Source organism: Coregonus lavaretus, assembly GCF_964263955.1.
Source record: "Coregonus lavaretus genome assembly, contig: HAP1_SCAFFOLD_79, whole genome shotgun sequence".
NCBI lineage: Eukaryota > Metazoa > Chordata > Actinopteri > Salmoniformes > Salmonidae > Coregonus > Coregonus lavaretus.
Window position 1 is genome coordinate 1,544,729 of NW_028157882.1, and position 16,657 is coordinate 1,561,385.

The following is a 16,657-nucleotide window of genomic DNA, read 5'->3' on the forward strand; positions in this document are numbered from 1 at the left end:
ATAAGGCCATGCTCATAAAAAATAATAATCCTCATCTTAAACAGCACCGACCGCCATTGCCTTAGAGTGTATATTATACTTACAGTATAGCCTACCTGTAAAGCACCAGAAATAAAGAACCTTCAACCCTCCATAATAAAGTGAGACAGGAGACTGAGCTTAGTAATTGAAATACAATATGTTTATTCATTTTTGGTTATTTTCTGCCATTTAGAAGTTTTTGTTGCAGATATTTGTGACTAAATTACATTTTATTTTTTTAACTTTAGGAAGAAAAAAAAGATTATAGAAATCCAACTAGAAGATATTAGCTATGGATATGATGTCTGTGATTACTGAGGATTCTCTATGGACAGATATTAGCAATGGATTCCATAACGGCAAATGCAAATACAACTTCACTGAATTGTCCGTTGTGGCCGCGTCCTCTGGAAAATCATCTGGATGTCTGCTGCTGAAGGTCTGCTGTTATAGAAGTATTGCATTCCCAAACAGACAGCTGTTTAGTGGAAATACTGACAATGACAAACCATGTCCCCTAATCACCAATTAAATCAATACAGTTTCTGTAAAACTGCATTTTCTCTGCAGTGCTGCCTTTTTGGTGATTCCTGAAATATTGATATGTTCACAATAAACCGTTATCATCAAACCAGCTTTATTTCAATAAACAATATTCAAACAACTCCAGAACATGTTTCAAGCAGACCACCATAGTCCCCGTGCCCAAGAACTCTAAGATAACCTGCCTAAATGACTACCGACCCGTAGCACTGACGTCTGTAGCCATGAAGTGCTTTGAAAGACTGGTCATGGCTCACATCAACAGCATAATCCCAGAAACCCTAGACCCACTAAATTTGCATACCGCCCCAACAGATCCACAGATGATGCAATCTCTATCGCACTCCACACTGCCCTCTCCCACCTGGACAAGAGGAACACCTACGTGAGAATGCTATTCATTGACTACAGCTCAGCATTCAACACCATAGTGCCCTCTAAGCTCATCACTAAGCTAAGGATCCTGGGACTAAACACCTCCCTCTGCAACTGGATCCTGGACTTCCTGACGGGCCGCCCCCAGGTGGTAAGGGTAGGTAACAACACATCTGCCACACTGATCCTCAACACGGGGGCCCCTCAGGGGTGCGTGCTCAGTCCCCTCCTGTACTCTCTGTTCACCCATGACTGCATGGCCAGGCACGACTCCAACACCATCATTAAGTTTGCCGACGACACAACAGTGGTAGGCCTGATCACCGACAACGATGAGACAGCCTATAGGGAGGAGGTCAGAGATCTGGCCGTGTGGTGCCAGGACAACAACCTCTCCCTCAACGTGACCAAGACAAAGGAGATGATTGTGGACTACAGGAAAAAAAAGAGGACTGAGCACGCCCCCATTCTCATCGACGGGGCTGTAGTGGAACAGGTTGAGAGCTTCAAGTTCCTTGGTGTCCACATCACCAACGAACTATCATGGTCCAAACACACCAAGACAGTCGTGAAGAGGGCACGACAAAGCCTATTCCCCCTCAGGAGACTAAAAAGATTTGGCATGGGTCCTCAGATCCTCAAAAGATTCGACAGCTGCACCATCGAGAGCATCCTGACTGGTTGCATCACCGCCTGGTATGGCAACTGCTTGGCCTCTGACCGCAAGGCACTATAGAGGGTAGTGCGTACGGCCCAGTACATCACTGGGGCAAAGCTCCCTGCCATCCAGGACCTCTATACCAGGCGGTGTCAGAGGAAGGCCCTCAAAATTGTCAAAGACTCCAGCCACCCTAGTCATAGACTGTTCTCTCTGCTACCGCACGGCAAGCGGTACCGGAGTGCCAAGTCTAGGTCCAAAAGACTTCTCAACAGCTTCTACCCCCAAGCCATAAGACTCCTGAACAGCTAATCATGGCTACCCGGACTATTTGCACTGCCCCCCCACCCCATCCTTTTTACACTGCTGCTACTCTGTTAAGTATTTATGCATAGTCACTTTAACTCTACCCACATGTACATATTACCTCAACTACCTCAACTAGCCGGTGCCCCCGCACATTGACTCTGCAACGGTACCCCCCTGTATATATAGCCTCCCTACTGTCACTTTATTTTACTGTATATATAGCCTCCCTACTGTCACTTTATTTTACTTCTGCTCTTTTTTTCTCAACACTTTTTTTGTTGTTGTTTTATTCTTACTTTTTTTGTTTAAAATAAATGCACTGTTGGTTAAGGGCTGTAAGTAAGCATTTCACTGTAATGTCTGCACCTGTTGTATTCGGCGCATGTGACCAATAAAATTTGATTTGATTTGATTTGAACATGGTAAGGCTTCTCTCCAGTACGAGTAAGCTGGTGTTTCTTTACGTCTCCTATGTGACTGAACCTATTCCTCAAACAGAGCAGTGGTACGGTTACTCTACTGTGCGAGTTAAATGGTGTCTACAAATTTGATGACTGACTGAAGCTTTCCACACAGGAAGCAGGTACCACACTCCTTTGCAAGTTATTTTTCCCCCCCTTTATTTAACCAGGTAAGTTTTTGTTAGTTATAATTAGTTGGTGTTTTTTGGAAATATTAACTGGTGAAACTATCCCCACATTGATAGTAGAGTTAAGGCTTCTCCCCTGTGAGCAAGCTGGTGTCTTCAGATCTGATGACACAGCTTTTCTCCTGATGTTTCTTCAAAGTTGATGATTGACTGAAACTCTTCCCACAATGAAAGCAGTTGTATGGCTTCTCTCCTGTGTGAATTAACTGGTGTGTCTTTAGGTGGTGTAACTGACTGACACTCTTCCCACAATACGAACAGCAGTAAGGCTTCTCTACTGTGTGGGTTAGCTGGTGTCTCTTTAGGTTTCCCACCAGACTGAAACTATTTCCACACTGAGCGCAGTGGTAAGGTTTCTCTCCTGTGTGCGTTATCTGATGTTTCTTCAAAGTTGATGAATGACCAAAATTCTTCCCACACTGATGGCATGGGAACTTCTTCTCCCCTGTGTGAGTTATCTGATGTTTCTTCAGCGTTGATGACTGGCTGAAACTCTTCCCACACTGGGAGCAGTGGAACAGCTTTCCTCCAGTGTGAATTAGCTGGTGTGCCTTCAGTTCACATAACCTGGTGAAACTCTTCCCACATTGAGAGCAGAGGTAAGGCTTCTCTCCTGTGTGAGTTAGATTGTGTTTTTTCAGAGTTGATAACTGACTGAAACTTGTTCCACATTGGGAGCAGTGGTAAGGCTTCTCTCCTGTGTGAGTTCTCTGGTGTGAATTTAAGTCTCTTGGATGTCTGAAATCCTTCCCACACTGACAGCAGTGGTATGGCTTCTCTCCTGTGTGAATTAACTGGTGTGTATTTAGGTTGGCTAACTGACGGAAACTCTTCCCACAATGAGAGCAGAGGTATGGCTTCTCTCCTGTGTGAGTTAGGTGGTGTTTTCTCAGAGTTGATAACTGACTGAAACGTGTTCCACATTGGGAGCAGTGGTAAGGCTTCTCTCCTGTGTGAGTTCTCTGGTGTGTCTTTAGTTGGTCTGAATGACTGCAACCCTTCCCACAAACAGAGCAGTGGTATGGCTTCTCTCCTGTATGAGTTATCTGGTGCGTCTTGAGTTTGCTTGGTGTTTCACATATCTTCCCACATTGACCACACGGGTATGTCGTAATCCTTTTTTGAGTCTGTTTTGATTTGAGGTGAGTTGGACATAAAATGCTGCCTCTGCAATCTGAGCAGGGGTGGGGCCTACAAGTGTGCCTTCTCAACTCCTCTGGCTCATAGAAACTAGTGAAGCAGTCCATGCAATGGTGATTTTTCTGTCTTGAGTTCCTCTGTCTGTGTTGTTTATGGTTTCCTGATGCTGTGGAACTGGGCTCACTGTCTGAACCTGGGTTGGAGCTCTCTCCTGTGGGAATATGAACAGATATGGGGTTAGAATCAGGAAAAACATTGAAATGGTCTTTATAAGACTTGTTTAAAAGGCCCAATGCAGCCGTTCATAATATCAATATCAAATAATTTATTGGGTAACATTTAGGTACCTTACTTTAATCCACTTAACAAAAATATAAATGCAACAATTTCAAAAATTGAAAAACATTCATTAGGCCCTAATCTATGGATTTCACATGACTGGAAATACAGATACCTTTTAAAAAAGGTAGGGGCATGGATCAGAAAACCAGTCAGTATCTGGTGTGACCACCATTTGCCCAACTTCCCATAAAGTTGATTAGGCTGTTGATTGTGGCCTGTGGAACGTTGTCCCACTCCTCTTCAATGGCTGTGCGAAGTTGCTGGATATTGGCGGGAACTGGAACACGCTGTCATACATGTCGATCCAGAGCATCCCAAAACATGCTCAATGGGTGACATGTCTGGTGAGTATGCAGGCCATGGAAGAACTGGGACATTTTCAGCATCCAGGAATTGTGTACAGATCCTTGCATTATGAGGTGATGGCGGTGGATGAATGGCACGATAATGGGCCTCAGGATCACGTCACGGTATCTCTGTGCATTCATATTGCCATCGATAAAATGCAATCGTGTTCATTGTCCGTAGCTTATACCTGCCCATACCATAACCCCACCGCCATCATTGGCACTCTGTTCACAAAGTTTACATCAGCAAAGCGCTCGCCCACACGACGCCATACACGCTTTCTGCCATCTGTCCATTACAGTTCAAACCAGGATTAATCCGTGAAGAGCACACTTCTCCAGCATGCCAGAGGCCATTGAAGATGAGCATTTGCCCACTGAAGTCGGTTACGACGTCGAACTGCAGTCAGGTCAAGACCTTGGTGAGGATGACGAGCACGCAGATGAGCTTCACTGAGACGGTTTCTGACAGTTCGTGCAGAAATTCTTCAGTTGTGCAAACCCACAGTTTCATCAGCTGCCCAGGTGGCTGGTCTCAGACAATCCCGCAGGTGAAGAAGCCGGATGTGGAGGTCCTGTGCTGGCGTGGTTACACGTGGTCTGCGGTTGTGAGGCCGGTTGAACGTACTGCCAAATTCTTTAAAACTATGTTGGAGGCGGCTTATGGAGGAGAAATGAACATTAAAATATCTGGCAACAGCTCTGGTGGACATTCGTGCAGTCAACATGCCAATTGCACGCTCCCACCAAACTTGAGACATCTGTTGCATTACCATGGAAAGCCTAAACTCCCACCCATGCAAGCCTGCTGATTAGAAGGTCCTGTGGAAATTGTATTTTCAACCAGCAACTATCAGGAAATAACTGATTAGAAATCACACGTTTCCAGTGTTAGTTTCATCAGCAGTGGTACAACATTATATAAAACACAGGAAAAACATAATTTTGCCTACACTCTTTACAGCTAGAATCCTAGAATCCTCAATTAAACCAATGACAAAGAACCACCAGATCTATGATTCGGTACAAATCTGAGGGATGGGCTTTGAGAAATGTAACCACTCTCAAATTAATAGACAGATCTAAAGATGCAAGGCCTGACCATCCATGATATCAACATGATAGTTTCATCCATGTTTTGCGCCTATACAGTGTTTGGTTACAAACATTGGAGTAAAACAAGCTTATATGTTGGTTCTGATGGAGAACGACCGTTGAACTACAGTGAAGGAAAAAAGTATTTGATCCCTTGCTGATTTTGTACATTTGCCCACTGACAAAGACATGATCAGTCTATAATTTTAATGGTAGGTTTATTTGAACAGTGAGAGACAGAATAACAACAAAAATATCCAGAAAAACGCATGTCAAAAATGTTATAAATTTATTTGCATTTTAAATGAGGGAAATAAGTATTTGACCCCTCTGCAAAACATGACTTAGTACTTGGTGGCAAAACCCTTGTTGGCAATCACAGAGGTCAGACGTTTCTTGTAGTTGGCCACCAGGTTTGCACACATCTCAGGATGGATTTTGTCCCACTCCTCTTTGCAGATCTTCTCCAAGTCATTAAGGTTTCGAGGCTGACGTTTGGCAACTCGAACCTTCAGCTCCCTCCACAGATGTTCTATGGGATTAAGGTCTGGAGACTGGCTAGGCCACTCCAGGACCTTAATGTGCTTCTTCTTGAGCCTCTCCTTTGATGCCTTGGCCGTGTGTTTTGGGTCATTGTCATGCTGGAATACCCATCCACGACCCATTTTCAATGCCCTGGCTGAGGGAAGGAGGTTCTCACCCAAGATTTGATGGTACATGGCCCCGTCCATCGTCCCTTTGATGCGGTGAAGTTGTCCTGTACCCTTAGCAGAAAAACAACCCCAAAGCATAATGTTTCCACCTCCATGTTTGACGGTGGGGATGGTGTTCTTGGGGTCATAGGCAGCATTCCTCCTCCTCCAAACACGGCGAGTTGAGTTGATGCCAAAGAGCTCGATTTTGGTCTCATCTGACCACAACACTTTCACCCAGTTCTCTGAATCATTCAGATGTTCATTGGCAAACTTCAGACGGGCCTGTATATGTGCTTTCTTGAGCAGGGGGACCTTGCGAGCGCTGCAGGATTTCAGTCCTTCACGGCGTAGTGTGTTACCAATTGTTTTTCTGTTTTCTTGGTGACTATGGTCCCAGCTGCCTTGAGATCATTGACAAGATCCTCCCGTGTAGTTCTGGGCTGATTCTTCACCGTTCTCATGATCATTGCAACTCCACGAGGTGAGATCTTGCAAGGATCCCCAGGCCGAGGGAGATTGACAGTTATTTTGTGTTTCTTCCATTTGCGAATAATCGCACCAACTGTTGTCACCTTCTCACCAAGCTGCTTGTGATGGTCTTGTAGCCCATTCCAGCCTTGTGTAGGTCTACAATCTTGTCCCTGACATCCTTGGAGAGCTCTTTGGTCTTGGCCATGGTGGAGAGTTATGAATCTGATTGATTGATTGCTTCTGTGGACAGGTGTCTTTTATACAGGTAACAAACTGAGATTAGGAGCACTCCCTTTAAGAGTGTGCTCCTAATCTCAGCTCGTTACCTGTATAAAAGACACCTGGGAGCCCAAAATCTTTCTGATTGAGAGGGGGTCAAATACTTATTTCCCTCATTAAAATGCAAATCAATTTATAACATTTTTGACATGCGTTTTTCTGGATTTTTTTGTTGTTATTCTGTCTCTCACTGTTCAAATAAACCTACCATTAAAATTATAGACTGATCATGTCTTTGTCAGTGGGCAAATGTACAAAATCAGCAGGGGATCAAATACTTTTTTCCCTCACTGTACACTCATGAGCCATTTCTAAGTTATATTCTTCAAGAATCAATGAGTATATATCATTAATTTCAAAGTCCAAAAATGGATGTAGCAACTAAGGATTGTAGATTCAAGAATGTCTACTTCCACTTTATCCCTGAAAGACATAAAGGTTGGAGAGGTTGGAGCAGGGGACTTCCATACTATGGTGCCTGTGGAGCAATTGTTGTGGAGGGGTTAAGTGTCTTACTCAAGGTAACAACCGCGGGTGATGACATCTAGGATTTTATACCATCAACCTTCCAGTTGACAGCTCACATATTTTCCAGCCAGAGTTTTGAAATCCCCTGTTGCCACCAATGCACCAACTTCTCTCCAGGACCTGGAATTCAAACGGGCAATCCTTTGGTTGGTGGCTCACCTCTCTAACCGTTAGGCTACCTGCCGCCCCTTTAAACAAACACAACAGGGTCGTTCCAGGAAAAGTGTGTATTTAGCGTCACTTTGATATTTTAAGTAGAGATTGTGCACCAATATTGCATTTTAAAAGCTTGTTATACTAAATTAAGTGCCCTTTAATACAGACCACAGAGAACTCAATAAATCTGAAGTGCCTAAATTTAGCATTTTGACATTACATTTACATTTTAGTCATTTAGCAGACGCTCTTATCCAGAGCGACTTACAGGAGCAATTAGGGTTAAGTGCCTTGCATAAGGGCACAGACAGATTTTTCACCTAGTCGGCTCTGGGATTAGAACCAGCGACCTTTCGGTTACTGGCACAACGCTCCTACCCACTAAGCTACCTGCCACCCTGACATGTCACTCTTGTGCACCCTCAGTGACTTCTAGGAAGATTTTAACCCATCTAACACCAAAATGTTTCAATATTTTAACCATCATTGTAAAGCCCTAGTGATTTTGTTGCTTTGAGAAAGTCATTTCTGAAGATTATTATTTATTTCATGTGATTAGTGATTCGTTGCCGTCTGTCCCTCAGAGGGTGATCAACCAACGTGAGTCGAGGTGCAACCTAAAAAACTAACCATCATTGAAAAGGAAAAGACATAACACTGGCACTTCCCTTTGAGTGATTATTCTGATGAAGGCCGAAACGTTTATCTTTAACCTTGCTTAAATAAAACAGCTCACCTGCTTTTAAATATTTTATCAAAAGAAACATTGACCATGTAATACAGTGGGGAGAACAAGTATTTGATACACTGCAGATTTTGCAGGTTTTCCTACTTACAAAGCATGTCTGTAATTTTTATCATAGGTACACTTCAACAGTGAGAGACAGAATCTAAAACAAAAATCCAGAAAATCACATTGTATGATTATTAAGTAATTAATTTGCATTTTATTGCATGACATAAGTATTTGATCACCTACCAACCAGTAAGAATTCCAGCTCTCACAGACCTGTTCGTTTTTCTTTAAGAAGCCCTCCTGTTCTCCACTCATTACCTGTATTAACTTCACCTGTTTGAACTCGTTACCTGTATAAAAGACACCTGTCCACATTCAATCAAACAGACTCCAACCTCTCCACAATGGCCAAGACCAGAGAGCTGTGTAAGGACATCAGGGATAAAATTGTAGACCTGCACAAGGCTGGGATGGGCTACAGGACAATAGGCAAGCAGCTTGGTGAGAAGGCAACAACTGTTGGCGCAATTATTAGAAAATGGAAGAAGTTCAAGATGACGGTCAATCACCCTCGGTCTGGGGCTCCATGCAAGATACTCACCTTGTGGGGCATCAATGATCATGAGGAAGGTGATGGATCAGCCCAGAACTACATGGCAGGACCTGGTCAATGACCTGAAGAGAGCTGGGACCACAGTCTCAAAGAAAACCATTAGTAACACACTACGCCGTCATGGATTAAAATCCTGCAGCGCACGCAAGGTCCCCCTGCTCAAGCCAGCGCATGTCCAGGCCCGTCTTAAGTTTGCCAATGACCATCTGGATGATCCAGAGGAGGAATGGGAGAAGGTCATGTGGTCTGATGAGACAGAAATAGAGCTTTTTGGTCTAAACTCCACTCGCCGTGTTTGGAGGAAGAAGAAGGATGAGTACAACCCCAAGAACACCATCCCAACCGTGAAGCATGGAGGTGGAAACATCATTCTTTGGGGATGCTTTTCTGCAAAGGGGACAGGACGACTGCACCGTATTGAGGGGAGGATGGATGGGGCCATGTATCGCGAGATCTTGGCCAACAACCTTCTTCCCTCAGTAAGAGCATTGAAGATGGGTCGTGGCTGGGTCTTCCAGCATGACAACGACCCGAAACACACAGCCAGGGCAACTAAGGAGTGGCTCCGTAAGAAGCATCTCAAGGTCCTGGAGTGGCCTAGCCAGTCTCCAGACCTGAACCCAATAGAAAATCTTTGGAGGGAGCTGAAAGTCTGTATTGCCCAGCGACAGCCCCGAAACCTGAAGGATCTGGAGAAGGTCTGTATGGAGGTGTGGGCCAAAATCCCTGCTGCAGTGTGTGCAAACCTGGTCAAGACCTACAGGAAACGTATGATCTCTGTAATTGCAAACAAAGGTTTCTGTACCAAATATTAAGTTCTGCTTTTCTGATGTATCAAATACTTATGTCATACAAGAAAATGCAAATTAATTACTTAAAAATCATACAATGTGATTTTCTGGATTTTTGTTTTAGATTCCGTCTCACAGTTGAAGTGTACCTATGATAAAAATTACAGACCTCTACATGCTTTGTAAGTAGGAAAACCTGCAAAATCGGCAGTGTATCAAATACTTGTTCTCCCCACTGTAGTTAAATCATAGTGTAAAAGCAGGTGAGCTGGTTCTACTCTTTTTGGCCATTTTCTGGTGTTTTGTGGTGGAAAACAGTGGTTGAGCACAACACGTCAACCCTGTTACCCATACAGTGCCGTGAAAAAGTATTGGCCCTCTTTCTGATATTCTCTATTTTTGCATATTTTTTATACTGAATGTTATCAGATCTTCAACCAAAACCTAATATCAGATAAAGGGCACCTGAGTTTACAAATAAATAAAATAAGTATCTCATTTTTGGGGTTATGTAATAACAAAGATATGCAACACCCAATTCCCCTGTGTGAAAAAGTAATTGCCCCGTTACACTCAATAACTGCTTGTGCCATCTTTTAGCTGCAATGACTGCCCCAAATCCTTCCTGTAGTTGTTGATCAGTCTCTCACGTTGCTGTCAGAAATATTTTTGTTATTTTCAGAACCGGAATTATGGGCCCAGTAGCTTGTGGTGGAGCGAAAGAGCTGGGTTTTGATGAATAAACAAGTTGTGGGTTTCCAAGGCTTGGCCCCTCACTGGCCAATCAGTAAGTGCTCCATGGCCAAATATGTGGTTGCTTCAAGTTGTGTAGTTAAGGTCTTTTATCTATTGCGTTGTCATCAACTCCAATTAGAATGTTAGTCCGTCATAGCCTAGTTCGTTAAATAGCCTGCCCCATATTTGCTAAATATGTTGAACATGTTTGCAGTCCACATTGTTCTTATTGCATTGCTTCAATATGGAAATGCATTGTTAAACATAGGCTATAGCACTCACACTGATATAGTGGCTAGGTCTACTGTAAATTGCAGTCTGGACATGGACATGCCAAACATAGTCAATAAGCAAGATTAAATTCACTAGGCTATTGATGAGGCCTAAAAAGACAATGTAAAACTCTAATCAAATTCTAATCAAAATAGGCTGTTACAGGCACCATAATTGTTCCCTGTGCGTTTTTATTTTATTTTACCTTTATTTAACTAGGCAAGTCAGTTAAGAACAAATTCTTATTTACAATGACGGCCTACACCGGCCACACTCGGATGACGCTGGGCCAATTGTGCGCCGCCCTATTGGACTCCAGGCTGTCTCACGGCCGGTTGTGATACAGCCTGGAATCGAACCAGGGGTTCTGTAGTGACGCCTCAAGCAATGAGATGCAGTGCCTTAGACCACTGAGACGCAGTGCCTTAGACCACTGAGACGCAGTGCCTTAGACCAATGAGACGCAGTGCCTTAGACCAATGAGACGCAGTGCCTTAGACCAATGAGACGCAGTGCCTTAGACCAATGAGACGCAGTGCCTTAGACCAATGAGACGCAGTGCCTTAGACCAATGAGACGCAGTGCCTTAGACCAATGAGATGCAGTGCCTTAGACCAATGAGATGCAGTGCCTTAGACCAATGAGATGCAGTGCCTTAGACCAATGAGATGCAGTGCCTTAGACCAATGAGATGCAGTGCCTTAGACCACTGAGATGCAGTGCCTTAGACCAATGAGATGCAGTGCCTTAGACCAATGAGATGCAGTGCCTTAGACCAATGAGATGCAGTGCCTTAGACCAATGAGATGCAGTGCCTTAGACCAATGAGATGCAGTGCCTTAGACCAATGAGATGCAGTGCCTTAGACCAATGAGATGCAGTGCCTTAGACCAATGAGATGCAGTGCCTTAGACCACTGAGATGCAGTGCCTTAGACCAATGAGATGCAGTGCCTTAGACCAATGAGATGCAGTGCCTTAGACCGCTGAGATGCAGTGCCTTAGACCAATGAGATGCAGTGCCTTAGACCAATGAGATGCAGTGCCTTAGACCAATGAGATGCAGTGCCTTAGACCAATGAGATGCAGTGCCTTAGACCAATGAGATGCAGTGCCTTAGACCAATGAGATGCAGTGCCTTAGACCAATGAGATGCAGTGCCTTAGACCACTGAGATGCAGTGCCTTAGACCACTGAGATGCAGTGCCTTAGACCACTGAGATGCAGTGCCTTAGACCACTGAGATGCAGTGCCTTAGACCGCTGAGATGCAGTGCCTTAGACCGCTGAGATGCAGTGCCTTAGACCGCTGAGATGCAGTGCCTTAGACCAATGAGATGCAGTGCCTTAGACCAATGAGATGCAGTGCCTTAGACCGCTGAGATGCAGTGCCTTAGACCGCTGAGATGCAGTGCCTTAGACCGCTGAGATGCAGTGCCTTAGACCGCTGAGATGCAGTGCCTTAGACCGCTGAGATGCAGTGCCTTAGACCAATGAGATGCAGTGCCTTAGACCAATGAGATGCAGTGCCTTAGACCAATGAGATGCAGTGCCTTAGACCAATGAGATGCAGTGCCTTAGACCACTGAGATGCAGTGCCTTAGACCACTGAGATGCAGTGCCTTAGACCACTGAGATGCAGTGCCTTAGACCACTGAGATGCAGTGCCTTAGACCGCTGAGATGCAGTGCCTTAGACCGCTGAGATGCAGTGCCTTAGACCAATGAGATGCAGTGCCTTAGACCAATGAGATGCAGTGCCTTAGACCACTGAGATGCAGTGCCTTAGACCAATGAGATGCAGTGCCTTAGACCACTGAGATGCAGTGCCTTAGACCACTGAGATGCAGTGCCTTAGACCGCTGCGCCACTCGGGAGCGTTTATACTGACAAGGCAACTTAGACTATGGAGGGTTTTACACACATCAAAACTTTTCACAGGAGCTGGATAAAGATCCAATATAAAGAAAGAAGGGAGAATGTCTACTCACCGTTATACTTCTTGCAAATGTAATGTTTTAGAAACATCATTCAACCATCTTATGATCATATTTGCACTTTTACATTGCATTCGAGCCATATACGTTCTCACCATAAACACATGGACGGTGAATCTTTCTAATAACTTTGTGTTGTAATCAAATTAAACGAAAATCTACTTTTTAAACCAACAACAATATTTCTAAACAGGATTGTGTCAGAAACATGAACTCATAAATCACTTCTCTGTGCACACACCTAAATGTCTTTACACATAACATTTGCACGTCTATACAAAATACTATTCTCCTATCAATAGTTTATGGCATTATAGGAGGATGGAATAGTTTGGAGAAGCGCCGTGACTTTGGTAATCGGACCAGGGGCGCTCTTTGACAATTGGGCTGGATAGCTTACTCAAAACAAGCAAAATGAAGCATGCTGGTATGTGAATTGTGAATAATGAAAAAACATTAAGGCAAATATTTCAAGGCAATCTCAGTAAACTATTTAAAACCTGTTTATTCAGGCTACTGGGCTACTGGCTAGGATAAAAAGATGCTCCTATCCGATGCTGCTAAACCAGCCATGATTTAGGAGGAGGGTAGGCTATGCTTGGTTTTTAATCAAATTAAACAAAATGGGGGGGAAACCAATCATTATTTGATGTTTCTAAATACGAGATTCACCACACAAAATGAACATCTCTCTTCCACGGGCACTGTGTGTCATGGCTGGATAGGCTGCGCTTCCGCTCTCAAAATGGTAACTGAGTTACCTTTAAGACCTGCCATTTGTGGGTCATAAACGTTCCCTTTAGTGCTGCATGAAACTGTCCATTTTGCCACCCCTCCCACCTCAGCGCAAGTCAGCTGACGTTAGACAGGTAAATTGCCGAACCTGGCGTTAGGGCTGGAAAATGCCAGTGCTCATGTTCTTCCGTGACGAAATTCCAAACTAACGTGTGTTTGACACTTGGGCCTTCTAACCGCCAGCTGAAAACAGAACCCAGAATGTTAAAGCCCTCATGCAGTATTTTTTAATTATCACTGTATGTCTATATAAATCACTGCGTGTGTTTATTTCATGAAATAACTCCAAATATATTTTTTATCATTGATTTCCCTGAGCCTCCTTTTGCCATTGAAATGCTCAGTCTGATCTTGTGGGCATGTTGATACAAATGAAAAGATATTTACATACACAGCCCTGATTGGCAGACAGAGCCAACCCCGCTTACCCCTTCAATGTAGGAGGATACATATGCATATAAAATATGACTGATCATTCATATCAGATTGTGATGCCATGATCTGGGCCAAAACCTCCATCCCACCTGAACAGGCTGAAAGTCCAGGAATTATTTTCAAAACAAGAACATCACCTTTTTAACTGCACTGCCCCTTTAACATTAGATGAAACCAAGTTACTCTTCAGAAAAAGGCACCAGATTGGTGGAAAGACCCAATAATAGTTATGGAATCCCATGTGGCTGCCAATGCACCTACCTCTCTCCATCCTACACAACTGAACTTACCTGGGTCAGTGTTACCATCTACTTCTTCCTCCTCTTCCCTGTTGTCCACTTCTGTGACTGCTCTCTCCTCCACCTCATCTTTGAACAATCTCTCCTCTTTGAATGCTCTCTCCTCCACCTCCTCTTTGAATGCTCTCTCCTCCACCTCTTCTTTGAATGCTCTCTCCTCCACCTCTTCTTTGAATGCTCTCTCCTCCACCTCTTCCTTGAATGCTCTCTCCTCCACCTCTTCTTTGAATGCTCTCTCCTCCACCTCTTCTTTGAATGCTCTCTCCTCCACCTCTTCTTTGAATGCTCTCTCCTCCACCTCTTCTTTGAACGCTCTCTCCTCCACCTCTTCTTTGAATGCTCTCTCCTCCACCTCCTCTTTAATCCCTAGCTCCTCTTCTTTGACTTCTCTCTCTTCCTCCTCTTCCTCTTTGACTATCACATTGAGTTCCAGTGGTTGACTACAGTCCTCCAGCTTCACTAAGACCATCTCTGGACCCCACTGTGAGCTTCTCTGTGCTGGAAGACCACAGTAAGAACCTGGGGACTTGGGTTCAGACATGGAAGGCTATAACTGGATTCAAAAGAGGCACCAAAAAATTTATGTAAGGTGAGTTAAACAAAATACTGGAACAACTTAGTTACTAAAGGAATATCACCAAATATTCCATCCACTAATACATTTAGCTAGCTAGCATTGCTTTAGCTATCGTACAGCTAGCGTTAGCTATGTTGAGCTAGTTGGGTTAGCTTTAGCTTACTGACACATTTTACTGTCACCTTTCTCACTAGGATGAAATAATCTAGCTAGATAGCCAAATTACCAGCAAGAAGTTCGTTTGAAGCAATGGCGAACCAAAATGACATTTTATTTGTAATCTCTACATGACCAGTTAGCTAATGATTAGCTACTGAAATTAAATTAACTAGCCAGCCTTCGATAACAAACGGCCTAGCTAACTAGCCATGCTAACTTACTAGCTAAGGGCTGCCAATATATTTATGCCATTTTAAAGATGGAAAATTCACACATCACATAGTTGACATTGCTGTCTTAATAACACATAACGGTATCATTCACAACAGCGTCGTTAAGATAACCTTGCTTGGTATGTCAGATAGCTAGTTAGCTCGGGTAGCTATTTTAATGGCCAGTAAGCAAGCTAGCTAACGTTAGCTCAAATGGCTATTGTTTACACATGATGACGTGAACAAATAATCCGACTACTAATGTTTATTCATGGGAGTTACAGAATATGTTAGAAATCTTGATTTTACCTTGACACTTGACTTTGAATTAGCAGCTCATGTTGTTCTAGGTAGCGTAACTTCTTCTTCTTCTTTGGTTGGATTTAACGGCGGTTGGCATCCAATATAATGTTGCATTACCGCCTCCAACTGGACCGGAGAATAAAACCATTATACTTTGTGATAGGAAAATACAAATTACCCTGCCGACTATTGTTGATGTTAATGTGTTGATGATCTCCGTCTCCATAGCCAGAATGATTTGGCAGTGTATGGTTTCCTGTTATATTCATCAGAGCTGTAGGGAGGGAGATGTCTGTAAATCCAAAAAATACTAATTATACAGATGATTAACAAAACATGCACATGACAGTATTCATACCTTGGTTTTTGTGGTGAATGTGAATGAAAAAAACTGTTTTGATAATGGTTTTCATACACACACCTTGTCCATAATGTAGAGTCCTATGGGATATTCATTGACGAGGTAAGGAAGGAGGATGGTTAATGTGATCTGCATAACATACAAATACCAATTGACATATCTTTGTATGCCTCCTTGTCTGTATACCTGCAGACACAGACACGAAAGTGAGCAGTTCAGTCATCTGCAGCCAATACAGCTAGCCTTCAACATATTCTTATAGCCTACATATTCTTACCTCTTTGTTGATTGATATCCATTGAATTGTGTCCATTTTCTGTTTTAGAAAGATTTGCACAGATATGAAAAGATAGATGGTATCATCATAAAACAATATCAATGTAGATCATACAAGGGACAAACTTTACCTTAAATTGAGGAGATCTTTAAATTTTTCAGTTTGGTGCCTGCACCTGCTGTCCTTTCAAATTCAAATCCAAATATTTCTGTTGGGTGGTTAGGTTCCTACAAGAACCCCCACTAACTAAGGAGGTTCATCGATGAACCCCACCTCTTATGGGGTTCTTGGAATAACCTGTTGGGGGCCATTTTCAGTACCAAGAACCCTAAGGTTCTTCGAAGAACTTTGAGGATCTTAGAAGAACCGTTGCTGAACCCTTAAATATTTTAGTGCATTCAACACCCCCTGTAACTCTTCTGCAGTAAAATCATGTAATCCCAAGTACTTATTTGCGGCTGCCACCACAACACCTATTTTCTGTGTTAT

General features: G+C 43.4%; 1 protein-coding gene across 1 annotated transcript; it reads right to left on the minus strand.

Moving 5' to 3' along the window:
* Positions 1-2,213: 2,213 nt before the first annotated feature.
* On the minus strand, positions 2,214-15,606 carry LOC311124698 (uncharacterized protein). Its single transcript, XM_084198801.1, has 3 exons — positions 15,537-15,606; positions 14,271-14,832; positions 2,214-3,906 (listed from the first exon to the last, which is right to left on the minus strand). Exons 2-3 carry the CDS (start codon positions 14,818-14,820, stop codon positions 2,618-2,620), a joined length of 1,839 nt encoding a protein of 612 aa, XP_084054927.1. The 5' UTR covers positions 14,821-14,832; positions 15,537-15,606; the 3' UTR covers positions 2,214-2,617.
* Between the last annotated feature and the right edge of the window lie 1,051 nt (positions 15,607-16,657).

What these genes read in the sequence shown, in the direction of transcription:
- LOC311124698 (XM_084198801.1), bottom strand. Translation starts at nt 14,820, where the DNA reads ATGTCTGAACCCAAGTCCCCAGGTTCTTACTGTGGTCTTCCAGCACAG. An exon ending in AGATGGTAACACTGACCCAG is followed by an intron (nt 3,907 to 14,270) that starts GTAAGTTCAGTT and finishes ATATTCCCACAG; the next exon opens with GAGAGAGCTCCAACCCAGGT.